The sequence below is a fragment of the Coregonus clupeaformis genome, unplaced genomic scaffold, assembly GCF_020615455.1.
Source record: "Coregonus clupeaformis isolate EN_2021a unplaced genomic scaffold, ASM2061545v1 scaf3095, whole genome shotgun sequence".
Classification (NCBI taxonomy): Eukaryota; Metazoa; Chordata; class Actinopteri; order Salmoniformes; family Salmonidae; genus Coregonus; species Coregonus clupeaformis.
Genome location: NW_025536549.1, coordinates 32,684 through 55,979, shown reverse-complemented (window position 1 = coordinate 55,979; position 23,296 = coordinate 32,684). Strand labels below are relative to the sequence as shown.

The 23,296-nt window shown below is 41.9% G+C and overlaps 1 protein-coding gene across 2 annotated transcripts; it reads left to right on the top strand.

Moving 5' to 3' along the window:
* The first annotated feature begins 14,635 nt into the window (after nt 1–14,635).
* On the top strand, nt 14,636–21,445 carry LOC123489633 (chordin-like). Of its 2 annotated transcripts, XM_045220066.1 has the most exons (7): nt 14,636–16,063; nt 17,543–17,646; nt 18,522–18,648; nt 20,481–20,611; nt 20,726; nt 21,073–21,190; nt 21,324–21,445. In XM_045220066.1, the coding sequence occupies exons 1-7, from the start codon at nt 15,904–15,906 to the stop codon at nt 21,439–21,441; spliced, it is 759 nt and encodes a 252-aa protein (XP_045076001.1). In that variant the 5' UTR covers nt 14,636–15,903; the 3' UTR covers nt 21,442–21,445. The 2 variants fall into 2 exon arrangements, 1 of the variants encoding a protein (XP_045076001.1); XR_006660577.1 differs by lacking the exon at nt 20,726 and having other exon boundaries at nt 14,637–16,063; nt 21,324–21,432.
* Nucleotides 21,446–23,296: the final 1,851 nt, after the last annotated feature.

Sequence of the window (23,296 nt, the reverse complement as noted above, 5' to 3'; positions counted from 1 at the left end):
CCACAACCCCCGGAGGTTTGGGGCTGGGCCAGCGCTGTCTGTGGGGGTGTTAGGAGGAGGAGGATGTCTCACTGGGGGTCCCACACTGGTGTGGGGGTTGATGGTAGGACAGTAGTGTTGATACGGAGGGTGGTGGTGTGTGTGCATGAGGATGTGAGGCGTGGGAGTCAGTGGTGGTAACACTCTACCAGTGTTGACTCAGGGTCACAAAGACAGGTGGTAAAGTATGTTTATCCCGCAGGCCGTGTGTGTGTGTGTGTGTGTGTGTGTGTGTGTGTGTGTGTGTGTGTGTGTGTGTGTGTGCATGGGCTGGGCCCAGAAGACTACAGGACCCCAATGACTTCAAAAGACAGCCAGGGAAAGAGAGAATGAGAAATATGGAGGGAAGTAGGCCTTTATAGAAATGTAGCAGGTGGAGAGATGGTTGGAGCCGGAATAAGTCAGAAATGTTAGGTTGTTTGTCCACTTGATTGTGATATTCAATCCTACTGCAACATTATTTGTCTGGTCATCTAAACCAGGAAGTAGTATTAAGGAGGGATTTCCCTCTGCCCCATCTTGTCTCTCCATGATCTCTCTGTTTTCTCTTTTTCTGCTGTTTGCATGTTCTGGAATGGACACTCCAATCATTTGGTCAGACCACCCACATTGTAAATCAGCTGTAAATCACATTGTAAAAAAAACGGTAACAAAAATGATTCAAGCCTGGTGTTTGCATATCGAGGGGGGCAGATCTGTAAGCAACATGGTAATAGCTGTAAAGAAGAACAACCACACATAGACTTTAGACTACCCTTTGGCGCCAAAATGTAGGCCGAGTAGTATAACGGACACACCGGTCTGGTAACATTAAAGAATCAAGCCTAGGCCTAAGCTACTGTATCAGCTATATCCTATACAGTAGGCTGCTACAGTGGCGACGGAGTGACGCAATTCTACAAGCCTGCAGTGATAGAAATCACAGGTGGATCCGAGGTGTCAAAGACAAGCGGTGTTGTGGCCCCCTCCTCACCTTACCACGTTTCCAGGCCAACTGTGTTTGGAGATGGCTTCTGGTCGCTAATTGCATGGAAGGCGATAATTAGACTCACGCACTCTCCATCTAAGGAACCCTCGGAAATGGTTTGTGAGAAAAAGCCAACCAAGTGCACCAATTCAATTCGCAGGTCCCCTGTCTGCTTTCATTTCGCCGTTTCGGCAGTGTCTGCAAATTGATTCCGAGCGTTCATACATGAATAAACATGAATTCTAACCAGACCGCCATTTACATTTTGAGTGGGTATAATCTACTTTCCATTGCAAGGAGTAACACAAGAATTAGCCTGACAACACCAAGTAATGTAGGCCTGGTTGGTCTTATTACCATCATTATCAACATCAGCATAACAGTAGCTATAAAGACATCATCCCTTATCGTTTTGTTGTCTGTCAGTTACCATTAAGAACCAAATTGGAGGCAGTAAAAGGTTCTTCCCGAGACACATCCTGGTTTTAATTGACCTCATAATGGGCCAATTTAGATGATTAGTTCTGACCGATTAGTTCTGACCGACTTTATATTTGATCATTTACGTTTAATTTAGAAACACTGGCATGGCTATTCAATCACTAGCATGTTATTTTTTTGATCGGAATTGTAACTTTTACTCGCTCCTAAAACGCTGGTCATGGTTAATTGATTTTATTAGAGCGCAATCAATGTTTCTTGACATATTAGAAATGATTTCAGACGCGTGCGCTCTCTTTTCTCTTTCCTCTTCTTTAAATGAAAACACACGTCATGGCTTAGGGGAACTACTGTAAACTCCAGGCAAGGCTACTTTTATTCGCGAAATGAGTGCGAGAGAGAGAGAGAACTCATATTTTGTAAATCTAAAGATAAGGACAAACTCTACACAAGCTACCGAGGTGGGCTGACTACACTTTTCAACCCTCAACTCTGAATCCTTTACTTTTAGATATCAAATTATAGGAGGATTTACAATAGACCCAATAGTTTGGCAACATCAACATTTTTCTTACAACACCCAGAATCTGCAAACCAAATGTTTTATGAGCTCAGGCATATCCACATATATCCTTTTTGGAGTTCAGAAAGGTGCACCTTAGCAAGCCATGCGTGTAGGGCAATATTCAAAAGCTACCCTCATTATTGTGTGACTCGCATAATATAAATAAATGTGTTGTGTTAGCTCCAATAGACAATTTGATACCCAGTCTAATGAATCGGTCGGTGCAGAATTAAATAAAAGCGGCGGTTATCACTTCGTGATGAAGTGCAAATAGACCATCATCGATTCCATTCACGGGTGCGCGCCTTGCACGGAGGAGACGAGAACCCGCGTGTGAATTCACTCACCTCAATGGAAGTCTCTCACAGCCACATAATGTGACATATGCATAAAAATTACACCTTGTCCTCAAATCAAACGCTATTTGTCCCGTACATATATTTTGCAGATGTTGTCGCAGGAATAAAAAAATAATGTAAAAAATATATGTGTGTATATATATATACAGTTGAAGTCGGAAGTTTACATACACTTAGGTTGGAGTCATTAAAACTCGTTTTTTCAGGGGGTAGATCAGCTTTAATATTGTAGATAGATTGTAACTTCCATCAATGTAATTGTGTGCATCACTTCCAATCCCCCATATTTTTTTTTATTCTCGCAAATATATATATATATATATATATATATATACATACACATGCATATACACATATACATATCCTTTTTATAAATATATTTCCCTTTATTACTTTCCAACCCCACCACCTCTTCCCTAATTGGAGTAAACTAGTGAACAACAATGCTTAGGCCTCTACTTCCAGCTTATACATACTATACACATTTTATGGACACAGTCAATTTTACAATAATTATATTTCGTTAGATTTTACTCCTGAACTTCCTTTACCCTCAACCTCTCCGATTATTTTCATGATGTCCATCCGGTTTGTGTCAAAGGCGACGTGTATGCGGTGAGCGAAGTCAAGCGCAGGACACAGAGCTACTGGCAGACGTACTTTACTAACCAGTAAACGAACATACAAAACAAAACCTCTTAACAGGGAGGAAACAAATACACGCATACGAAACAGCAATGACGACCTTACGGGAAACAAAGCAATAACACACAATTACCAAACGAGAGACAGGGGTAAATATAGGGACTACAATCAAACATAATAGCGAACAGGTGTAAACACTCAAGACTAAACAAGACAAACACCGAAACATCGATCGGCAGCAGCTAGTACTCCGGGGACGACGAACGCCGAAGCCTGCCTGAGCAAGGAGGAGGAGCAGCCTCGGCAGAATCCGTGACAGTTTGCTTCTATATGCCATATCTTTCTAACTGTGCTCTTTCACAAAAGCTCTCAACCTATAACCTATATACTTATTATGGACACAGTATGCTTTACATTATTAGTTATCTTGTTGTTATTAGTTGTTGTTAGTTGTTATCCAGGTAAATATTGAAATCCTTTAGCCATTCCTGGACCTGTGTCCAAAAACAAGCTACAAATGGACAGTACCAAAACAAATGATCTAATGATTCTGTCTCTTCGCAGCAAAAATCTGCAGAGCTGGGAAGATTGTATCCCCAATATTAATAACATTCTATTGGTAGCAATAATTTTATATAATAATTTAAATTGAACAATTCTAAGTTTTGAATCAGGCGTTGTTTTGCGTATCAGTTCATAAACACTATGCCATGGAATCGGTACATCAAAAATCTCTTCCCAACTATTTTGCAATCTATATGGGATGGCTGTCAATCCTTTGATCCTTAAATGAAACTGGTATGCTTTTTTATTTATCAGTTTTCTTTAACCAATTATGTTCTTTAATGCAAGGCCGACACACATTTCTTGTTAACAAACTATAGTTTCGGCAAGTCGGTTAGGACATCTACTTTGTGCATGACACAAGTTATTTTTTCAACAATTGTTTACAGACAGATTATTTCATTTATAATTCACTGTATCACAATTCCAGTGGGTCAGAAGTTTACATACACTAAGTTGACTGTGCCTTTAAACAGCTTGGAAAATTCCAGAAAATGATGTCATGGCTTTAGAAGCTTCTGATAGGCTAATTACATTTACATTTACATTTTAGTCATTTAGCAGACGCTCTTATCCAGAGCGACTTACAGGACTAATTGACATAATTTGAGTCAATTGGCGGTGTACCTGTGGATATATTTCAAGGCCTACCTTCAAACTCAGTGACTCTTTGCTTGACATCATGGGAAAATCAAAAGAAATCAGCCAAGACCTCAGAAAAAAAATTGTAGACCTCCACAACTCTGGTTCATCCTTGGGAGCAATTTCCAAACACCTGAAGGTACCACGTTCATCTGTACAAACAATAGTACGCAAGTATAAACACCATGGGACCACGCAGCCGTCATACCGCTGAGGAAGGAGACGCGTTCTGTCTCCTAGAGATGAACATACTTTGGTGCGAAAAGTGCAAATCAATCCCAGAACAACAGCAAGGACCTTTTGAAGATGCTGGAGGAAACAGGTACAAAAGTATCTATATCCACAGTAAAACGAGTCCTGTATCGACATAACCTGAAAGGCCGCTCAGCAAGGAAGAAGCCACTGCTCCAAAACTGCCATAAAAAAGCCAGACTAGGGTTTGCAACTGCACATGGGGACAAAGATCGTACTGTTTGGAGAAATGTCCTCTGGTCTGATGAAACAAAAATAGAACTGTTTGGCCATAATGACAATCGTTATGTTTGGAGGAAAAAGGAGGAACGCTTGCAAGCTGAAGAACACCATCCCAACCGCATCATGCTGTGGGGGTGCTTTGCTGCAGGAGGGCCTGGTGCACTTCACAAAATAGATGGCATCATGAGGAAGGAAAATTATGTGGATATATTGAAGCAACATCTCAAGACCAGTCAGGAAGTTAAAGCTTGGTCGCAAATGGGTCTTCCAAATGGACAATGACCCCAAGCATACTTCCAAAGTTGTGGCAAAATGGCTTAAGGACAACAAAGTCAAGGTAATGGAGTGGCTATCACAAAGCCATGACCTCAAACCTATAGAAAATGTGTGGGCAGAACTGAAAAAGCGTGCATGCGAGCAAGGAGGCCTACAAACCTGACTCAGTTACACCAGCTCTGTCAGGAGGAATGGGCCAAAATTCACCCGATTTATTGTGGGAAGCTTGTGGAAGGCTACCTGAAACGTTTGACCCAAGTTAAACAATTTAAAGGCAATGCTACCAAATACTAATTGAGTGTATGTAAACTTCTGACCCACTGGGAATGTGATAAAATAAATAAAAGCTGAAGTAAATCATTCTCTACTATTATTCTGACATTTCACACTCTTAAAATAAAGTGGTGATCCTAACTGAACTAAGACAGGGACATTTTTACTAGGATTAAATGTCAGGAATTGTGAAAAACAGAGTTTAAATGTATTTGGCTAAGGTGTATGTAAACTTCCGACTTCAACTACACTACCGTTCAAAAGTTTGGGGTCACTTAGAAATTTAATTTTTTTCTAAAGAAAAGCTATTTATTTTGTCCATTAAAATAACATTAAATTGATCAGAAATACAGTGTAGACATTCTTAATGTTGTAAATGGCTATTGTAGCTGGAAACAGCTTACTTTTAATGGAATACAGTGGGGAAAAAAAGTATTTAGTCAGCCACCAATTGTGCAAGTTCTCCCACTTAAAAAGATGAGAGAGGCCTGTAATTTTCATCATAGGTACACGTCAACTATGACAGACAAAATGAGAAAAAAAAATCCAGAAAATCACATTGTAGGATTTTTAATGAATTTATTTGCAAATTATGGTGGAAAATAAGTATTTGGTCAATAACAAAAGTTTCTCAATACTTTGTTATATACCCTTTGTTGGCAATGACACAGGTCAAACGTTTTCTGTAAGTCTTCACAAGGTTTTCACACACTGTTGCTGGTATTTTGGCCCATTCCTCCATGCAGATCTCCTCTAGAGCAGTGATGTTTTGGGGCTGTCGCTGGGCAACACAGACTTTCAACTCCCCTCCAAAGATTTTCTATGGGGTTGAGATCAGGAGACTGGCTAGGCCACTCCAGGACCTTGAAATGCTTCTTACGAAGCCACTCCTTCATTGCCCGGGCGGTGTGTTTGGGATCATTGTCATGCTGAAAGACCCAGCCACGTTTCATCTTCAATGCCCTTGCTGATGGAAGGAGGTTTTCACTCAAAATCTCACGATACATGGCCCCATTCATTCGTTCCTTTACACGGATCAGTCGTCCCTGGTCCCTTTGCCGAAAAACAGCCCCAAAGCATGATGTTTCCACCCCCATACTTCACAGTAGGTATGGTGTTCTTTGGATGCAACTCAGCATTCTTTGTCCTCCAAACACGACGAGTTGAGTTTTTACCAAAAAGTTCTATTTTGGTTTCATCTGACCATATGACATTCTCCCAATCCTCTTCTGGATCATCCAAATGCACTCTAGCAAACTTCAGACAGGCCTGGACATTTACTGGCTTAAGCAGGCGGACACGTCTTGCACTGCAGGATTTGAGTCCCTGGCAGCGTAGTGTGTTACTGATGGTAGGCTTTGTTACTTTGGTCCCAGCTCTCTGCAGGTCATTCACTAGGTCCCCCCGTGTGGTTCTGGGATTTTTGCTCACCGTTCTTGTGATCATTTTCAGTGGCGGCTGGCCGATAGAGGGCGCTAGGGCGCCGCCCCTTAAATAAAATTATTTTAAAAAATAAAAATAAAAAATAATAATAATAATAATAATAAAAACATCAGTATGTCAATATTTGTGTGTTTGAAATATGGAATGCACACAGTAATATGTGTAAGATATGATAGAAAATCATATTCGCAACCTTTCCTCTGCCTGTCAAACGCCTCGTCAGCTCTGGGCGATACAGAAAGTGCCCCGAGGAGGCGGGTCTACGTAGCAGTTAAGCCAATTGCTAATTTAAGATATGAATGTATGACATAAAATGTAGTCAATAAGCGATCTTAAATCGAATCCAAGGAGGGCGATTATTTTACCGCCCCAAGCTCGCCCCTGATAAAATAAGGACCGGGGTCCAGTGACGCCATTTTTACTAGACAACAATGGCGAACGTAAACGTTACTCCTCCAAGACCCAACCCTAACTCGGTGAAATCTCTCCTCCAAGATCCGTTTGAGAGGAGAACTTTGTCAGAGAAAGTTCGGGTGAAAGAGCTGGGCCCAGATCAACCTGACCTCTCAATCAGACAGCAGGCTAGCGAGAAAGGGAAGCAGTATATGCGCGGCTTCTCCCGTAGCTGGTACACCAGGAAGGCTTGGCTAGCTGGGTGCACTGATGCTAATGCTTTATTTTGCTTTCCGTGCTTGCTTTTTAAAAACACGAGGGTCAGATTCAGCATGGACAGGTACCGGAGTGAGGGATATGAAGCACCTGTCAGAGAAGGTAAAGAAACATGAGAACACCAGGGCACACATGGACAACTCTGTAAAGCTAGCTGTATTAGGAAGGGTGAACATTGCTACGCAGCTGGATGACGGCCACAGGATTGCGGTGAGGAAACACAATGAGGAGGTGGATAAAAACAGGCACATTCTATCCAAAATTATCGATTGTGTGAAGTTCTGTGGGGCTTTTGAGTTGGCCTTGCGTGGGCACGAGGAGACTGACTCCTCAGACAACCCCGGCATTTTCCGGGGCTTAGTGGATTTTGTTGCCTCCCTCGACAGTGTGCTGGAGGAGCACCTGAAGACAGCTACCGTTTTTAAGGGCACGTCAAAGACGATACAGAACGAGCTGTTGGACTGTATGCTGTCAATGCTTAAGGATTACATCCTGGAGGAAGTAAAGAGTGCTGATTTTATCGCCATTCAAGCTGACGAGACGACTGACGTTTCCACCCACTGCCAGTTGGTGCTTGTGTGAGTGATTATCATAGAGCCGTCACAATTATATTTGTTTTAGTATTTTAAAAGGAAAGAGAAGACACAATCAGACGTTGATAATAATGCAGGAAAGTACTACACAGTTTGTAATAATTATTCAGGTGTCCACCAGGTCAATTTCTAGAAGAGGCCTAGTTGTTATTGAATATTAACTTTATTGCTAAGTGAACAGCAGAACAAAATTATGTTGCATCCCTCTCACAAATGTAATAGAAAAAGGCTTTAAAACGTAATAACATCAGTTAATTATGTACATCACAGGTTAAAAGCAGTTACTAGACATAGTTTGTGTGTATATACACACTGTCTGTCTGTCTGTCTGTCTGTCTGTCTGTCTATATATATATATATAAGTCACTGGTTGTGTGTTGAGGGGGAATTACAGTGAGTTAAGAAGTCTGATTGCAAGTTATCAAATTAAACTTTATTTTTTGGACCCAGGGCCTCAATTCCCTCTTTGTGTGGGGACAGCGCATCTGACGAGCAGCAACAGCCCATCAAGCGACGGAGGATGCTGGGACCAGGAGAACAACAGAGGTTGGCTATAGAGGTAAGTTGTGATGTAATTGTCAGTGTTTCCCACCTAGAACTTTTTTCAGGCCTGGTAGTATGTAGCCAAAACCCTGAACAATCAGCACCTTGGTAATCATATACTTGAGTTGGACATAGGCATGTGTCAGTCAGGATCACTTGCATCAAAATAGCTTAATTGCAAATTAAAGCTGATGATGTATCTTTTACAGGTATGTGATACCATCCTGAGTCATGCCAAAGAGAGGTTCTCCTTCACCCAGCACCTCATCAGCGCAACACTATTGCACGGAGAGTTGTTCCCACAACACAGTGTGAAGTTCCCCGATACAGCGCTTGAAACAACCGTGGAGGCGTACCCCATGTTGAACAAGGCCAAGCTCAAAACCAAACTGTCCCTCATCTATGAGAACAGTGAGTTCAAGGCTTGTAGTGGTGCAGTGCCCCTGTACCAGTTCTTCATGGAGAACAACCTTCAGAGCACTTTCACAGAGACTGCCAGCCTCCTCAAGATCCTCATCACCACACCCATGACAACTGCTGAGTCAGAAAGGTGCTTCTCTACACTGAAAAGGATCAAGACCTTCCTGAGAAACAGCATGACACAGGATCGCCTGAACGCTCTGGCCATGCTCTCCATGGAGAAGAAACTTGTCAGGGACATTCCTGACTTTAATCAAAGGGTCATTGAGAGGTTTGCCACTCAGAAGGACAGACGGGCAAAATTCCTGTACAAATAAGATGACAGACACACACACACAGAGCAGCTCTGGCCGCATGTTTCTTTGTATATAGTTGACCTTAGCATAAAAAATCCAGTTATATATGGTACTCTAGAAAGTCTTAATAGTGTCTTTGCTAATATTACTGTATATATGTTGTTTTGTATCAATTAATTGTTGCAGTTCTGGAGCACATTAACAATTAGTCACATTTAGTATGATCATAAAATACTGTATGCTATTCTTCCAGTCAAAGGTTTGAGTTCATCCACTTGATATCCATTTCTATATTATACATCCTTTCATACAGTGTAAGATTTCCTATAAACTTTATAATAATTTCATGTTATTGTCCACTTTCCACTCTGTTCTGACAGCATGCCTGTTGCGTTGCCTGTTTACTACCAATGGTGAAAAGTTCACTTTAAATGCAAATGAAAGGCTTGGGTTTGTGTAATATGTTTTTGTGTAAGAATGCCTCAACTTTTTAATATTGGCATTAAATAATTACTGAATGTTTCACTGAGCACTGCTGTCCTGCAGTTTGTGTTAAAATATATCGCGATGGTTACAGGAAAAAAAAAGTATGGCACAGCCCCACCGAGAATATTTTTCACCAGCCGCCACTGATCATTTTGACCCTACGGGGTGAGATCTTGCGTGGAGCCCCAGATCGAGGGAGATTATCAGTGGTCTTGTATGTCTTCCATTTCCTAATAATTGCTCCCACAGTTGATTTCTTCAAACCAAGCTGCTTACCTATTGCAGATTCAGTCTTCCCAGCCTGGTGCAGGTCTACAATTTTGTTTCTGGTGTCCTTTGTCAGCTCTTTGGTCTTGGCCATAGTGGAGTTTGGAGTGTGACTGTTTGAGGTTGTGGACAGGTGTCTTTTATACTGATAACAAGTTCAAACAGATGCCATTAATACAGGTAACGAGTGGAGGACAGAGGAGCCTCTTAAAGAAAAAGTTACAGGTCTGTGAGAGCCAGAAATCTTGCTTCTTTGTAAGTGACCAAATACTTATTTTCCACCATAATTTGCAAATAAATTCATAAAAAATCCTACAATGTGATTTTCTGGATTTTTTTTTCTCAATTTGTCTTTCATAGTTGACGTGTACCTATGATGAAAATTACAGGCCTCTCTCATCTTTTTAAGTGGGAGAACTTGCACAAATAGTGGCTGACTAAATACTTTTTTGCCCCACTGTATCTACATAGGCATACAGAGGCCCATTATCCAATGCCATTATTCCAATGACACATTGTGTTTGCTAATCCAAGTTGATCATTTTAAAAGGCAAATTGATCATCAGAAAACCATTTTGCAATTATGTTAGCACAGATGAAAACTGCTGAGCTGATTAAAGAAGCAATAAAACTGCCCTTCTTGAGACTAGTTGAGTATTTGGAACATCAGCAATTGTGGGTTCGATTACAGGATCAAAATGGCCAGAAACAAAAACTTTCTTCTGAAACTCGTCAGTCTATTCTTGTTCGGAGAAATTAAGGCTATTCCATGCAAGAAATTGTCAAGAAACTGAAGATCTCGTACAACGCTGTGTACTACTCCCTTCACAGAACAGCGCAAACTGTCTCTAACCAGAATAGAAAGTAGAATGGGAGGCCCCAGTGCACAACTGAGCAAGAGGACAAATACATTAGAGTGTCTAGTTTGAGAAACAGATGCCTCACAGGTACTCAACTGGCAGCTTCATTAAATAGTACCCGCAAAACACCAGTCTCAACGTCAACAGTGAAGAGGCGACTCCGGGATGCTGACCTTCTAGGCAGAGTTGCAAAGAAAAAGCCATATCTCAGACTGGCCAATAAAAAGAAAAGATGGGCAAAAGAACACAGACACTGGACAGAGGAAGATTGGAAAAAAGTGTTATGGACAGACGAATCGAAGTTTGAGGTGTTCGGATCACAAAGAAGAACATTTGTGACACGCAGACCAAATTAAAAGATGCTGGAGGAGTGCTTGCTGCCATCTGTCATGCATGGTGGAGGCAATGTGATGGTCTGGGGGTGCTTTGGTGGTGGTAAAGTGGGAGATTTGTACAGGGTAAAAGGGATCTTGAAGAAGGAAGGCTATCACTCCATTTTGCAACGCCATGCCATACCCTGTGGACGGCGCTTGATTGGAGCCAATTTCCTCCTACAACAGGACAATGACCCAAAGCACAGCTTCAAACTATTCAAGAACTATTTAGGGAAGAAGCAGTCAGCTGGTATTCTGTCTATAATGGAGTGGCCAGCACAGTCACCGGATCTCAACCCTATTGAGCTGTTGTGGGAGCAGCTTGACAGTATGGTACGTAAGAAGTGCCCATCAAGCCAATCCAACTTGTGGGAGGTGCTTCAGGAAGCATGGGGTGAAATCTCTTCAGATTACCTCAACAAATTGACAACTAGAATGCCAAAGGTCTGCAAGGCTGTAATTGCTGCAAATGGAGGATTATTTGATGAAAGCAAAGTTTGAAGGACACAATTATTATTTATATTAAAAATCATTATTTCTAACATTGTCAATGTGAGGGAAAAAAGTATTTGATCCCCTGCTGATTTTGAACGTTTGCCCACTGACAAATAAATTATCAGTCTATGATTTTAATGGTAGGTTTATTTGAACAGTGAGAGACAGAATAACAACAACAAAAATCCAGAAAAACGCATGTCAAAAATGTTATAAATTGATTTGCATTTTAATGAGGGAAATAAGTATTTGACCCCCTCTCAATCAGAAAGATTTCTGGCTCCCAGGTGTCTTTTATACAGGTAATGAGCTGAGATTAGGCGCACACTCTTAAAGGGAGTGCTCCTAATCTCAGTTTGTTACCTGTATAAAAGACACCGGTCCACAGAAGCAATCAATCAATCAGATTCCAAACCCTCCACCATGGCTAAGACCAAAGAGCTCTCCAAGGATGTCAGTGGCAAGATTGTAGACCTACACAAGGCTAGAATAGGCTACAAGACCATCACCAAGCAGCTTGGTGAGAAGGTGACAACAGTTGGTGCGATTATTCGCAAATGGAAGAAACACAAAATAACTGTCAATCTCCCCTCGACCTGGGGCTCCATGCAAGATCTCACCTCGTGGAGTTGCAATGATCATGAGAACAGTGAGGAATCAGCCCAGAACTACACGGGAGGATCTTGTCAATGATCTCAAGGCAGCTGGGACCATAGTCACCAAGAAAACAATTGGTAACACACTATGCCGTGAATGACTGAAATCCTGCAGCGCCCGCAAGGTCCCCCCTGCTCAAGAAAGCACATATACAGGGTCGTCTGAAGTTTGCCAATTAACATCTGAATGATTCAGAGGAGAACTGGGTGAAAGTGTTGTGGTCAGATGAGACCAAAATTGAGCTCTTTGGCATCAACTCAACTCACCATGTTTGGAGGAGGAGGAATGCTGCCTATGACCCCAAGAACACCATCCCCACCGTCAAACATGGAGGTGGAAACATTATGCTTTGGGGGTGTTTTTCTGCTAAGAGGACAGGACAAATCCACTGCATCAAAGGGACGATGGACGGGGCCATGTACCGTCAAATCTTGGGTGAGAACCTCATTCCCTCAGCCAGGGCATTGAAAATGGATCGTGGATGGGTATTCCAGCATGACAATGACCCAAAACACACGGCCAAGGCAACAAAGGAGTGGCTCAAGAAGAAGCACATTAAGGTCCTGGAGTGGCCTAGCCACCTTAATCCCATAGAAAATCTGTGGAGAGAGCTGAAGGTTCGAGTTGCCAAACGTCAGGCTCGAAACCTGAATGACTTGGAGAAGATCTGCAAAGAGGAGTGGGACAAAATCCCTCCTGAGATGTGTGCAAACCTGGTGGCCAACTACAAGAAATGTCTGACCTCTGTGATTGCCAAGAAGGGTTTTGCCACCAAGTACTAAGTCATGTTTTGCAGAGGGGTCAAATACTTATTTCCCTCATTAAAATGCAACTCAATTTATACAATTTTTGACATTCGTTTTTCCTGATTTTTTTGTTGTTATTCTGTCTCTCACTGTTCAAATAAACCTACCATTAAAAGTATAGACTGATCATGTCTTTGTCAGTAGGCAAACATACAAAATCAGCAGGGGATCAAATATTTTTTTTCCCTCACTGTATATATACAGTACCAGTCAAAAGTTTGGACACACCTACTCTTTCAAGGGTTTTTCTTTATTTTTTACTATTTTCTACATTGTAGAATAATAGTGAAGACATCAAAACTATGAAATAACACATATGGAATCATGCAGTAACCAAAACCGTGTTAAACAAATCAAAATATATTTTATATTTGAGATTCTTCAAATAGCCACACTTTTCATTGATGACAATATACATTATTTTCTATTCCAATACATTAACAGATATTTAGGGGTTCCCACATTCACTTCTATCTCCACCTACCCTGGCTTATGTGGAACTAGCCCATAAATACAAACTGATGCAGAAAATAGGATGTAATTTTATTCAAGTAGACTAAGACTAGTGCTGGCACAATTATCATATAATCATGTAACCGACAATTATGGACAATAACCCTGAACCAAAAAATATATATCGACATCATTGTCTTAATATATGCATTTTCGGAGAAGGGGGATTCAACTTCATATACAAGTAGATATAGTTTACCCAATAGCAGTTTTTTATTTTTACAGGATGTGGGTAAGCACGTTTGGGAGGAAAAGCTTCATTTCCAAAAGTTGCAAGCAGTCAAAACCATTCGTTTTTGAGACAAGCTGTGTTGTATGCATTAGGTATGATGTCACATTTTCAAAGATGCATTATGATGCATTAGGCCTACAAACAAAACAAAAAATTAAACAAAAATTACCGTTACCCAAAATGCCATAATGTCACAGCCCTACCTAAGACTTTAGAAAACGTAATTTTGGATATAGGCCTATGCTTCGAGACATCGTTTTGTTGTCCCTTCCTTTTCTTAGTCCTTGTTTATAGCCCTTGTTAGAGCCAGGGTCACTCGGGCAGAATAGGAGACGTGCTGGTTTCTTATTGAATGGTTTGGCTATCGCCATTGAGCATATTGTATCGTCATGTTTAGCATGTGGATGGATTGGGGAGGGTTCCGAGGCGAGAGCCTTGCTCAGTTTCCGGAGCGCGACAGACAAAGCTACAATCAGTGATAGATATATGGTCCTTCTCTCTAAACAGCCTGATTCACAGCCTGGCCACCAAGCCCCCTTAAATTAGGCCTACTTTATTGTTGTTGTGTTATTATTCGTTGGGGTAGTTTGGGACATTGGGAAAGAAGGGCACACAAAGAGTGTTCAGTCGGTGACCCTTTAGGCTACAATAAGCAAATTAATGTCCAAAGATTTAATTAGTTATTATGTGCCATTATTATTATTATTATTATTATTATTATTATTATTATTATTATTATTATCATTACTGTATTATCATCCTATTCTGTCTCATGGTGGGGGGTTGTCCTGTATTTCAACTCACTGAGGGATGATTACTGTTCCCCAGACTGACTGATTGGCGAGACCCTTGCTGTGAACTTCCTCAAATAAATCACCGTGCGCACTTCACTACAGTAATATAAACTTGACCCGCAGAGCGCTAGTGATGCCTCCCTAGGGACCAAGACTGAAGGCTCTTGAAAGCATTCTCGTGCCTATAGAACATGGAGGAGTGGGAAGCATATTGCTCTATTTACAACAAACCTAAATCAAGTGTTTGTTGTATGTATTTTTCACTTTTATTACAACAAGATAACTTTCCTATAAACAAAATAATAAAGAATGAGTCAATATTGTAGATGACTTCAGACATTCTTATTCAATGAGACTTTGTCTACATAGAAATCTAGAACAGTAGTCCTACACTATCCAAAAACAGGATTATATTGAGTTGTAACTTTATAACGACATAAGAGTTCAATCGAACCGTTGGCTTACAAATAGGCTACACACGTATGAATGTTCAGGTAGGAATGGTAGGTATTTGAAGCTGAAGTTAATATGGCCAAAAATAAATAAAGTGCTAAATAAAAATAGACCATTCTGTGATAGAGGACCAACATAGATTGAAACACGTCGCCTGAGCTATTCAAACTATGTTCATTTGTTTCTGTTAAATCACTTAGGTCTGAACTCTAGACGCAGTTGTATAAATACAGAACAGGCTGCACACACAGACACACATTCCTCCCTGGCCTACTGTAGGCTAAAGCCCTGAAGATTTCACTTTCTTTCACTAGGTGTTCTGACACATTTTACATGGAATTAGGTTAGCGGTATAGGCTCTAGGACGTTCACCTAACCCCACCCACTCCTTTCTTTCTCACCCCTCCCTGCCCGTGCCTGCTCCAAGTGTCAGGGAAAGTATAAAGTGGGAAGAGACCCGCACGGACGGGACATACGCTTCTGGGCTGGGTGCAGTCATCTCCTCAGAAAACCTCCAACATCTTTGGTCACTTTCTCTGCTTTTCTCTTTCGCATAACTTGGGAGCCTTTATTTCTGGAATAGGAATAACTTAAAGACCATCAACGAATAGGCTATCTGGTGACTTGAATGCTAACCTATTCATGATCATTTAGGGAAGGTTTATTACTGGAGTGACAACTTACCTACACGTGAAAGCTTCTAAAAACGAGGTTTTCAAGAACAAAAAGGGAAAAGAGAAACCGGAGCGAGTTTTGGATGCTGCCCCTCTCCGGGATGCAGACTCGCGGCGCGCTGAGTTTCTTGTTGTGCGTGATGAGCTGCGCGTGGCTGCACTCAGGACTGGCCTCACGCCTGAAGTCGCCCATTCTGCCCATCCAGTCCGAGAGGGAGCCTTTACCATCCAAGGGCATGTCAGGTGAGCCAATATGCCTCTTCTACTTCAGTCAAAGTCACTTATTTTCAGGGTGAATATCTGAATTCAATTAATGACCTATAATGACCCCTGCTGCGTTTTGAATTCTGGCAGGGGCATCTCAGCTATATAGGCTAGCCTAGTGCTCGTTTGCTAATCTGCCGAATTTAAGTTTGAATGTATAGTCTGATATGTCTATAGCTTTTTAAGACCGTCATTAGATGACTGCTTAGGCTACTACAGGCACACCGTATTCCTAGCCTATCGTTTTGTCTATCAAAGTGTCTGACTGCACAGCATCAGACCTCTTCTCCTTATAATCGACCCAATTTTGTTTTTTTGCTTTCGTGCATCTTCCTCAAACTGCCCACTGTTATGGTTACATCATGAACAAACTTGCAGAAAACGTATTAGTCATAACCAGTGAGAATGCCATCTGGTCCACGTGCAGGGCTTTAAACTGCTTGTTTTTAAAAGGGTAGGCCTACTGATCTCATGAGAGTGAGAAGTCAAGGCGTTAGAGCAGTGTATTAACAACTGCCACTAATAACGTTTATCCAATCCTGGAAACTGTAATCAATCGACTTTCCATTACTGCAGATCTTTAGTGGCCTTCTCTGGCTGTGCCAAGCAGTGATTTATATTGCAGTGAGTTTTGCGGGCAAGCTTGGTGCTCCGTCTAACTCTAACGCGACTGGACTGTTTAAAGTGTAGTCACTTTATGAAAGAATAATGAGAACCAGGTTGTTAGCAGCTACGGCAACCGCACAATATCAAATAAACAGTAGTGAACTTGGCACCGGGGAGCCTCACCTCCAGGCTGCGGTAGTGGGCCTGAGGTGCTAAGGTGACTGCGGTGTACAGCGACTCTTGAAACGAGGGAGGAATGCACCCATATGGAGCTAGGCAGGGGAGGGTTGTGGCACAAACACTTGTTGCTGGGTCAATTTTTATGCAGTATTTTTTATAATGCAATAATTTTATTAATACCACTTTTCCAATCAATTTGAAAAACTCGAAACCAAACACATCAATTCGTTTCCATTACATATCCCCTGGTAGGCTACCAAAAGCGCATTCCTTTTATTTATCTTTCCAAATGGCTTCATGTTTGTTGTGTGAATGGTATTTTTATATTAATTTGAGGGCCCCCTGCACCGTTTAAATGAAACAGGATGCGCTGGTGAGCTCCTGGAACACATGAGGCATACAGTCAATCCACCCAACATGTCCCAGCCGCAGAATGGATTATCTGTCAAACATCCACAGTCTGGCTGGACAGAACAATATTTTTGTTGTTCTGTCTGACGCCAATGTGGGAATATGCAGTCTTTCACTTCGCAGTGAACTGTCCAGTACACATCCCATTGTCAAGTGCATAGGCCTGGCTATCCCATTACTCACCAGTTTTACATTTAGATGTGGACTGTACCACCTGCTAGTGTATTGTTGTCTAAATGTGTTCTTCTGGTCTGATTGCAGGATGTTCATTCGGAGGAAGATTCTATTCGCTGGAGGACACTTGGCACCCTGACCTCGGGGAGCCGTTTGGGGTCATGCACTGTGTCCAATGTTACTGCGAGACAGTAAGTAACACCCTTCACAACAACAAGCCTAGTAGAGTACATGTCAATATTGGATAGTGGACCCATTATGTAGGCCTAGGCAGTGGTGTAAAGTACTTACAAAAAAATACTTTAAAGTATCTGTACTTTACTATTTATATTTTTGACTACTTTTACTTTTACTTCACTACATTCCTTAAAAAATATTGTACTTTTTACTCCATACATTTTCCTTGACACCCAAAAGTACTCGTGACATTTTGAATGCTTAGCTGGACAGGAAAAAGGTCCAAATCATGCACTTATCAACAGGTCATCCCTACTGCCTTTGATCTGGTGGACTCATTAAACACACATGCTTCATTTGTAAATTATGTCTAAATGTTGCAGTGTGTCCCTGGCTATCTGTAAATTTAAAAAACAAGAATTAGTTTTTAAATTGTTTTAATTATTTTGAAATGATTCATGCTCATTTAGGGAAGGTTTATTACTGGAGTGACAACTTACCTACGATTTTGAAATGATTTATACTTTTACTTTTACTTTTTATACTTAAGTATATTTTAAACCAAATACTTTTGGACTTTTACTTAAGTATAATTTTACTGGGTGACTTTCACTTTTTCTGGAGTCATTTTCTATTAAGGTATCTTTACTTTTACTCAAGTATGACAATTGGGTACTTTTTCCACCACTGGGCCTAGGCCTATCAATGGACAGAAATTGGATGTAAAAATAATGAACTAATTAATTATTAATTAGTCAATTACCAAAATAATCTCCTGGTCTTAGTGCCCACAAAATGACCCCATTTAACAAATATAATCAGGCCTGTGTGATACAGTGTTGAGGTCAGTGTGGATGAAGAGTTGTTGTTTTCTATCTATTCTTTTCAGCAAAGGGGTCGTAAGGGTAAGGTGTTGGGAAAGGTGAGCTGTAAGAACGTCAAGCAGGACTGTCCTGAGCCTAGCTGTGATGACCCAGTGCTGCTACCTGGACAATGCTGCAAGACCTGCCCCAAAGGTAACCCCCTACAAGCCTACTAACTGTCTCTATCACTATATAGACTTGCCCCCAAAGGTAAACTCTACTAGCCTACTAACAACCTATTCTGCCCCATCATGTCTCCTGTTACCTCTCTCTCTCTCTCTCTCTCTCTCTCTCTCTCTCTCTCTCTCTCTCTCTCTCTCTCTCTCTCTCTCTCTCTCTCTCTCTCTCTCTCTCTCTCTCTCTCTCTCTCTCTCTCTCTCTCTCTCTCTCTCTCTCTCTCTCTCTCTCTCTCTCTCATCACTACATACACTATATATAGAAAAGTATGTGGACACCCCTTCTAGGTCAGTTAGTTTCATTATGTTGTTCTCTAGAGAGGCTGATTGGTAATCAGTAGCAGTTCTGGGCTAGGTTGTCTCTCCTACTTGACTGTGTCAAATACGCTCATTCTCTAACCATCGGGAACCAAAGGCAATTCAGACCGATTTAGCCTAGTTCCCACTGTTACTCACCACCTTTTATATAGCATACACACTCCCTCCCCCTCTCTCTTTTTCTCTCTCTCCTTCCCTCTTTCTCACTCCCTCATTCACTCAGGCTCACAATCAAACTCACACACACACGCGTGCACACACACCACACACACACACACCTGCGCAAACGTTCACTCACACACATGTTGGGTCTTATTTTCTCCATAGTTATTCAGCAGTGTGTTTTGGTAATGGAAAGTCAAGGTAAAGCCCTGGGCTTCTCTGAGGCACGGCCCCCCAGCACTGAGACAACTTTGAGTGTGTTTGTGTTCATGTGGGAAAATGTTGAGAGTGTGTGTGTCATAGTGGTGATTTTGCGAAAAGCTTGGGAGTGTGTTGTGGTTGTGTCTTTAGGAAAAGTATGAGTGTGTTTGTCTAAATGTTAAAAAGCTTTGAGTGTGTTTGTCTAAGTGGTGGAAAACGGTGTGTGCGTGCGTGTCTATCTGCACGTTTGTGTGTGTATATTCACTGGTGCACCTGAGGATACAGTATAGTGGAATGCAGGGAGGTGAGACTGACACTACACAGAAGCCCTAGAGGGTGCCCTATGGAGGGAGAGAGAGAGAGGACTGGAGGAATAAGGCCATGAAAGAGAGAGAAAGGAGGATAATAAAAGAGGTAGAGGAAAGAGCCAGAGAGAGAGAGAGAAAGAGAGGATATGAGGCGGACACAGAGAAGTAAAGCAGACAGTCTAGGAGTAAAGTGGATGGCCTTGAAGAAATAAGTCTGGACTCTTTGATGATGATGTGTCTGTCTCGTAGTGTGTATGTGTTTTCTCAGTGTGCTTTTCAGTGTGTCTGTACTTCAGTGTGTGTGAGTCATCTGTCAGATTGTGTGTTTGTGTGTGAGGCACTGAAATGTGCTCATGACATCAGGACACACAGTGGTGTGGAAGAGCAGGTCATTGTTGGGATTGCACGCGAGTGTCACTGCCCATCCCCTCCGCTCCTCGGACAAAGAAACAAACCTTGGTACCGTGGCACCCAGACGAGCCAGGAGTGCTCCAATGAGGGATTGGAGGAGGCACCTGGAGAGAGAGATACAGTGGAAGGGAGAGACAGCTAGACAGAGAGGGTGGATAGAGTGAAATAAGAGAGGGAGAGAGACAGAGATAATTAGGAAGGACTGAAAGAACTCTTGTCTGAAATGTTGGAATAGCATTTTAGAATTATTCCTCTCCTCTCTTTCAACCTTTCACTCTGTAACTCTCACTCTTTCTAGCTGTTTCACTCATTCAATATTTGTTGTGATTCTCCTTACTTCATGTTAAAGTAATGCCAACCTGTAGGTATTGTGTAAATATCCCCTGGGTGTTGTGTTGTGCTTGTCCAGGTGAGGTGGAGGCAGTGTTTGATGGCTTCGAGTACTTCCAGGAGAAGGAGAAAGAGGATGATCTGCACAAGTCCTACAATGACCGCTCATACCTCAGCTCTGAGGACATTTCCCCCGGGAGAGCCGCACTGGTGAGCATGCACACTCAGCCACACGAACCCACGCATACAAACACACACAAATGGACATACATCATTGACATTTAGCAGACGCTCTTATCCAGAGCGACTTACAGGAGCAATCAGGGTTAAGTGCCTTGCTCAACGGCACATTGGCAGATTTGGTCACCTAGTCTGCTCAGGGATTCTAACCAGCGACCTTTCGGTTACTGGCCCAATGCTCTTAACCGCTAGGCTACCTGCCATGGAAACACACACACATATTATACATGTAGTACATGTATTTACAGTACATGGATATACAGTACATGGATATGCAGTACATGGATATACAGTACATCGATATACAGTACATGGATGTACATTATTCATATAAGGACACTTACTCTCACTGCCTCCATAACAAGAAAATCATTCCTCCATTCAGTCATTCTGATTTACATCTTTACTTTACTGTGTGTGTGTGTGTCCAGACTTTGTAGCAGTGTTGACGGGAGTGACAGACTCCTGGTTACCCAGCTCCAGTGGTGTGGCCCGGGCACGCTTCTCTCTCACTAGAACCAGCCTGACCTTCTCCATCACCTACCAGAGGTAACACACACACTGCCAGAAAAACAAACAATAAGTGTGCAATAATCATTAGTAATAACTAGTCTCAAAAATTCTATCTTTCCGTCTCTCCCTTACTCCTGTTCTCACTCTCCCTCCCTCTCTCCTCTCCTAGGATCGGGCGACCAAGCAGGGTTGTCTTCCTTGATTCAGATGGAAAAACTGCGTTTGAGTACAAGAACCCTAAGGGAGACTCAGACATGGTAAGAGACTGGAACGCTTTCTGTTCCTAGGTAGACATTTCCACTATTTATGTTTTTGTTGTGTGTCTATCTGTGTGTGTGTGTGTGAATGTGAGAAAGACAGGGAGAGAAAGAGAAAGTGTTTGTCTGTGAATGTGTGTGAGTGTTTGTGTACACTAGAGAGAAAGATTGAGTACCTCCACAATAAACGCTCTCTCTCCGTGACTGTCCGGTCAAACTCTCACTGGCCCCGACATAATTCACCCTGCAATAATAAACACACACGCACACACACACACCCACTCACAGCGTTGTCACAGCATTGTCTTATCGTTCTCAGAACATTGCTTGGGTAATCAAGTCTTGATTACTGTAAATAACGCATGGGGCCTTTCTCACAAACATACTTTCACAGAGAAAAAACCACACTCATGATTGCACTCTCTTACACACTCACACACACATGCATGGCCAACTTACAAACATTTAGCTCAGTGCAATAACCAGTTGATTTTATTGGGTCAAATGAAATGGTGCAACTGTTGGACTGAGAGGGACAAGGAACTGCCACAGTCACCTAACTTTACACAGAGTAAACACAGGAACTGTCACCTAAATTTACACAAAGTAAACACAGGAACTGTCACAGTCACCTAACTTTACACAGAGTAAACACAGGAACTGGCGCAGTCACCAAACTTTACACAGAGGAAACACAGAAACTGCCACAGTCACCTAACCTTACACAGAGTAAACACAGGAACTGCCACAGTCACCTAACTTTATATAGAGTAAACACAGGAACTGCCACAGTCACCTAACTTTACACAGAGGAAACACAGGAACTGTCACAGTCACCTATCTTCACACAAAGTAATCAAATGAACTGTAACAGTCACCTAACTTTACACAGAGTAAACACAGGAACTGCCACAGTCACCTAACTTAACACAGAGTAAACACAGGAACGGTCGCACTCACCGAACTTAACACAGAGTAAACACAGGAACTGCCACAGTCACCTAACTTTACACATAGTAAACACAGGAACTGGCGCAGTCACCGAACTTAACACAGAGTAAACACAGGAACTGCCACAGTCACCTAACTTCACACAGAGTAAACACAGGAACTGCCACAGTCACCTAACTTTACACAGAGTAAACACAGGAACTGCCACAGTCACCTAACTTTACACAGAGTAAACACAGAAACTGCCACAGTCACCTAACTTTACACATAGTAAACACAGGAACTGCCACAGTCACCTAACTTTACACAGAGGAAAAACAGGAACTGCCACAGTCACCTAACTTTTACAGAGTAAACACAGGAACTGCCACAATCACCTAACTTTACACAGATGAAACACAGAAACTGCCACAGTCACCTAACTTTACACATAGTAAACACAGGAACTGCCACAGTCACCTAACTTTACACAGAGGAAACACAGGAACTGGAGCAGTCACCAAACTTAATACAGAGTAAACACAGGAACTGCCACAGTCACCTAACTTTACACAGAGGAAACACAGGAACTGTCACAGTCACCTAACTTTATAAAGAGTTAACACAGGAACTGCCACAGTCACCTAACTTTACACAGAGTAAACACAGAAACTGCCAAAGTCACCTAACTTTCCACAGAGTAAACACAGGAACTGCCAGTCACCTAACTTTACACAGAATAAACACAGAAACTGCCACAGTCACCTAACCTTACATAGAGTAAACACAGGAACTGCCACAGTCACCTAACTTTACACAGAGGAAACACAGAAACTGCCACAGTCACCTAACTTTACACAGAGGAAACACAGGAACTGCCACAGTCACCTAACTTTAGACATAGTAAGCACAGGAATTGCCACAGTCACATAACTTTACACAGAGGAAACACAGG

Coding starts and splice junctions, on each gene's coding strand:
- LOC123489633 (XM_045220066.1), top strand. CDS start 15,904: ATGCTGCCCCTCTCCGGGATGCAGACTCGCGGCGCGCTGAGTTTCTTG. Junction 17,647..18,521: donor TCCAATGTTACTGCGAGACA/GTAAGTAACACC, acceptor TATTCTTTTCAG/CAAAGGGGTCGTAAGGGTAA. Junction 18,649..20,480: donor CTGCAAGACCTGCCCCAAAG/GTAACCCCCTAC, acceptor GTGCTTGTCCAG/GTGAGGTGGAGGCAGTGTTT.